The sequence below is a fragment of the Sparus aurata genome, chromosome 3, assembly GCF_900880675.1.
Source record: "Sparus aurata chromosome 3, fSpaAur1.1, whole genome shotgun sequence".
Lineage (NCBI taxonomy): Eukaryota > Metazoa > Chordata > Actinopteri > Spariformes > Sparidae > Sparus > Sparus aurata.
Window position 1 is genome coordinate 15,916,293 of NC_044189.1, and position 5,000 is coordinate 15,921,292.

The window sequence follows — 5,000 nt, forward strand, 5'->3', positions numbered from 1 at the left end:
TGGCTCCACATTCTCGAGGAATACCTTACAGAACTGCATCCTGGGTTGACAATAACGGATATTATGTCATTTTCAGAAGCATCAATTCTGCATGTCATCTTGTACATTAAATTACGAAGAACAGCAGGGCAGGTGGGAACACCAACATTTGACTAGCACTAGAGCATCTAGGTGCTCTAAGCAGCAGCCTCATACTGTCATTGTAGGCCACAGTGAGTCGCCTCAGGCTACTCACTCTATATCTGGACCAGCAGTATAGGGGTCGGATGTTTTCGTCTCTTCGGGGGAATTTAAAACTTAGCAAATGCAAACTAAACGTGGACGTCAGAATGCTGAAGCTGCACTTCCGGCCTAACTGCAGGATGCGTACCTGGGCTGAATGAGGAGAGCGGATTTAGTCCTCCGTCGCCCACTTAGGAATTAAATTGTGGAAGCGATTTCAGGAGAAGTCACCTTGGCCAGTGATGCATTTAATGCAGGCTACATATTGGCATTTGAGACTTAACACACAAAAAAAATGTGAACCCACCCCTTTAACTCTTCACTGATATGTGATGAGACACAGTCTCTGGATGAGAAACCTCAGAGGCAGCTAATCTCTCCCCTGTGAGCCCCTGTGACGTGAAGACGCTACGGGAGCCGGTGGCACGGTAGAAAAACACTTCGGCTTGACCTGACCCTGCGTTTTCCAACCTGTTTTAGGACACATACAGATGCTGGCTGCTGCCCAGTCGCCTCCTCCTCCTCCTCCTCCTCCTCCTCAGCAGCGCCTCAGTCCCGCCCACCGCCACCTGGCTCTGCTGCGCACCGCCGACTGGAGGCAGAGCGCTGCTACTCCTCTTCCCCACGCCAACGGAGAAGCAGAAAAACAAGGAGCACCGTGACCAAGGGAGTGTGTGTTTGTGTGTGCGCGCGCGCGTGAATTCTCACATTTTAAGAACAGATTGCTACAACGCAGAGCGACTTCCATGTTTTGAAGGGATTTTTTTTTTTGTTTGGAGGTGAAAAAGAGCGACGGACGGACGGACAGAGAACCAGACGGCTGTCCCGCGCACTGCTGCAGCCTCCTTCCCTCTCCATCTCTGCCTCCTCTCTCCTCCTGCTCTGCCTCTGCGCTTTTTTTTTTTTTACAACACTCTCATCCCGAATATCCCCCCTCCCCCCTCCCCACCCAGTGACTTACCACTTTACTGCGAGCCGTGAGCTGACCCCTTCTTCTTTTTGTCGGAGTTTGAACCACGTTTTCCGAGCCGCTGGAAGTACACCGCCAGAGCCTCTGAGAGCTGGCCGGACTCTTGTAGCCTTCGTCCTCCCGACACGAGTGGATCACCGAGGGGACCTTGCGCGGAGTCAAAAGGGACTGGAAATTATTTAGCCCTCTCACATAAACGTACCGCATGGTGGGAATTTCTGCCTCTTTTCAGTGTAAGTGGCCTCTCTCCTGCTCTTTATTTTTTTTTTCTCCACAATTACGCATTGGCTTGGAGTGTTTTTTTGTGTGTGTGACCTTATATAGACATGTGTGCGCCAAATGAAGGGGGGAAATATCACGAAAAAAAAGGGGGCTGCCGAGCGTTGGAGAATTTGACATTTATGGTTTGTGTTTTGTTTTTACGCAGGACAGAAAAATAGACATGGGGCGATTTGTGTGAAAAAAATGAAAAAAATAAATTAAAAAAAACAGCAAGCACGGAGCCAACAGTCGCGTTGTTGCTTGGAATATTTCTTATATTGTTGTTGTTTTATTTTCTCTGTGTTTGACGAGGCAAACGTGTCAGACGAGCGAGGCGATGCGTGCTCGGCGCGTGTGCGCTTGTGCGTAATAGCGAATGTTGTGGTTCCAAACACGTTTCATTCCTGATGGGTCTGAGGCTGAGCAGTGCAAACTGATTTTTTTTTTTTCCTTTTCTTTTTTTTTTTTTGCATAAATAAATTTACAATTATTGGAGAAAAGGGGTGGAGTTTGAGTTCGAGTATAGATTAAAAAAACAAACAAACAAAAAAAAAACAAATTAGGAGCGTTTAAAAAACCCAAATCCGCATGTGGGGCTTGAGTAATTGACTCATTTCTGTGTTATCAGAGGGACAGTGAGCTGTCCATATATAAACGAAATTGTTTAAATGGTGAAGTCGCAGCAGTAAAAAAGCAGAAATCATTTCAAGAGCGTGAGTCCAGGATGCTGAGTAGTTTTCGGGCAACAGGCAACTTCAGTTCATGGATCAAGTTCTCCCTCCCGATCCGTCGAGACCATTTTTCTAGAAGCGAAGCAGCCTTTCCCTTGAAAGGCGCTCAGATTTAGTTTATGTCGAGAAGTGATGCAATTTGCCACAGAGGGCTGAGAGCATGCAGGGTTTTAAATAAAAAAAAAAACAAAAAAAAAACAAAGTCAGTGAAGTCCATTCAGATCACTCCTGAAAATGTCAAATATAGTCTCACATCTCGGTCTGCTCTGAGAGTCTTGATGGTTGTCGATGTTCGCAGTTCTGCTGGAAAGATTTTATTTATCATTATTACTGTTATTATATTTTATTATTTTGGTTGCAGCGTCTTTGCCATCCCTCAGTGCTCAGTGCACAGCCTCTCCTCTCTCCTCTCTTTGCATTTCCACAGTTCGCATTTAAGGAAAAAAAAAAAAAAAAAAAACATCCTCCGGAGCTCTGTCACAACTGTCAAACGCATCTCCCCAAATCCATGTGAAGTTTTGCATCTCCTCCGCCCGCTGCGACTTTGTCACCGAAAAGCGCAAAAAGAAAAAGGAAAAAAAAAATAGAAAAATAGATTCTTCTTTTTTTTCTTCTTTTCTTTCTTTCTTTTTTTTTTTTAATTGAGTGGCGTAAGGTTGAAATTAAAGGCTTTGGGACTATATTTTACTCCGGTGTGGGATCTTTTTTGCCCCGACTGGGAAAAAAAGGCGCAGACGTGCGGGTTGCATAGGAGGGAGGCTGCTGGGGCCGCAACCTTAAGTTGACGCTGCCCCGACTGTTCTCACGGCTCGGATTAGAGAGGGAGGAAAATATCTCCTGGAAACCCGCAGAGGCTTTGGACATTTTTTTACGCATGCCGAATGGTCCCATGCGAAGCTTTGTCGGCGTCCTGAGAGGGCGATTGTTAACTCCATCTCAAAAAGGCTTGGATGTAGGGAGGAGGGGGGGAGAGGTTTGTTTATGGACATTTTTGCACCAATCTGTGGTGTGAATGTCAAGAAGTAGAGCAGAGAACATCAGCGTTTAATCCTGCTCCTCTTGCTGGGATTTTATTTTGAAGTTATCCTTATATTTACAGCTGTGGTCATCCTGTCTGAATTGGTTACCCTGGCTGTGGTTTATTGTCATCCACTGTTGTTGTTTTTGTTCTCCCCCCCCCCCATTCTTGAACCACTGGGACTTCCATTAAAGTACTGACTTGACTGAAAAGACCATTACCTGGAGTGTGTGTGTTTGCAGAGATAAAGGGAGGGGAGACGGAGAGGAGGGAGGCAGAGGAGGAGTAAATGAAAGGTAAACAAAGCCGATGATGAGGGGAGAGTAAATGATAAGTGCTGTTTGCAGGTTATCACTGCGTTTGTGTGTGTGTGTGTGTCCCACGCACGCTGTACAAACAGGCGTGTATTAGCCGCTTTGCTCTCTGCGGTCCGGGCCCTGCTGCAGCATCAGCTAGCTCTCCTCGGGGCCATCTGCCCAGCCACCAGCCTGCCTCACACCTGTTCTCCCTCTCCCTCCGTCCCTCCGTCCCTCCCCCTCCTTCCCTCCCTCCCTATCTCCCCCCACCACCCAGCTCTCAGGCTATAGGGTCAAATGCATCAGACCGCTGCCCCCAGACGCGGACGTGGCCTTGCAAAAAACAAAAACAAAAATGATGGCAACCATTTTATTCTCGCCTTCACACACACACACAAACATACAGAGACACCCACACACGCCTGGCTGGCAGGTTGAGAAAGTGATGCCGACGGCGTGGCGTGGCGACGACACACTCTCTCACACGCTCTCGCCGCTCGTCTGATCATTTGCATTTTCTCTCTCGCAGCGGATGATGGCTTTTCTGGTGGTTTGCATCCAAACACAGCTTTCAGATCACAGCCTCGGTCCAACAATGAATTACTGTTATTTCAAAGGGGGGGGGGGGGGTGGAGAGAAAAACACATTGATTCCTCCTTCAGCACAGCGTCACGTCGAGGCTCCGGCGCTGTGATGTAATTACAAAGCGCTCCTTTTAAGTGTGACACACAGACATTGGACGCGGTCCAAGTTTGCTATACGGTGAATAAGCGATGATGACTCAACAGAGTTAATACGCCGCCTACATCATGAAGCCCCCCCTTGTGTATTTCCGTCTCAGCTGTTTCGCCTCGACTCTCTCAGAGCTGCGCGTCGATATGTAGACTCTCTGACCGAAGGATGCAGCCGGTAATGGATGATGCAGCAGTGTTTGCTCAGGTCAGTTAGATCTTCCATCGTTTAGATTGGACTCTGCAGAACGCTGGCAGTCGGAGAGTTTTGGGTGCGTTTGTTTGCTGTGTATTTCCGATCTTGTCTTGGAGTTTGGTGGTTGTTTTTTGTTTTTGTTTTTTTGCTCTGGAAACAAGAAAAGCGTACAACAGTCGCCGTTCTTTGGATTTCGTTTCAAGACACGGCAGCCTCCAGAGCTGGAGCGACGATCGCATCAACTGTCTCGGTTAACCGAAGCATCATTTCTTTCATTTTTCAAGCAAAGAAGCAAAACATTTGCTAGTTCCAGGTTAGTCAGCGTGAGGATTTGCTGCTTTTCTCTGTCACGTATGGCAGTAAATAAAAACTCTTTCGGGGTTTCGGTCTGTTGGTTGGACAAAAGATATCATCCAGAGTCGTCATTCCGGGCTCTGGGAAAGCGCGATGAGCATTCTTGCGAGCGTTCGGTGATTTTTTTTCAAGGCTAAACGATTCATTGATTAATCAATAATCAACCCCTCTGTTTCAGTTGCTTAAATGAGAACAAAGATGAGGACGCTGGAGGGAGGGGG

At 47.3% G+C, this 5,000-nt stretch overlaps 1 protein-coding gene across 3 annotated transcripts in view; it reads left to right on the top strand.

Moving 5' to 3' along the window:
• The first annotated feature begins 754 nt into the window (after positions 1 to 754).
• Positions 755 to 5,000, top strand: part of runx1t1 (RUNX1 partner transcriptional co-repressor 1) — a 65,386-nt gene continuing 61,140 nt past the window's right edge. The window contains exon 1 of one of the 3 annotated variants that reach the window (XM_030412021.1): positions 755 to 1,425. In XM_030412021.1, coding sequence (XP_030267881.1) covers positions 1,398 to 1,425 — 28 coding nt within the window. In that variant the 5' untranslated portion in view covers positions 755 to 1,397. Of the gene's footprint in view, positions 1,426 to 4,358; positions 4,438 to 5,000 lie in introns of those variants that run through there. The other 2 variants (XM_030412022.1, XM_030412024.1) reach the window with 2 other exon arrangements.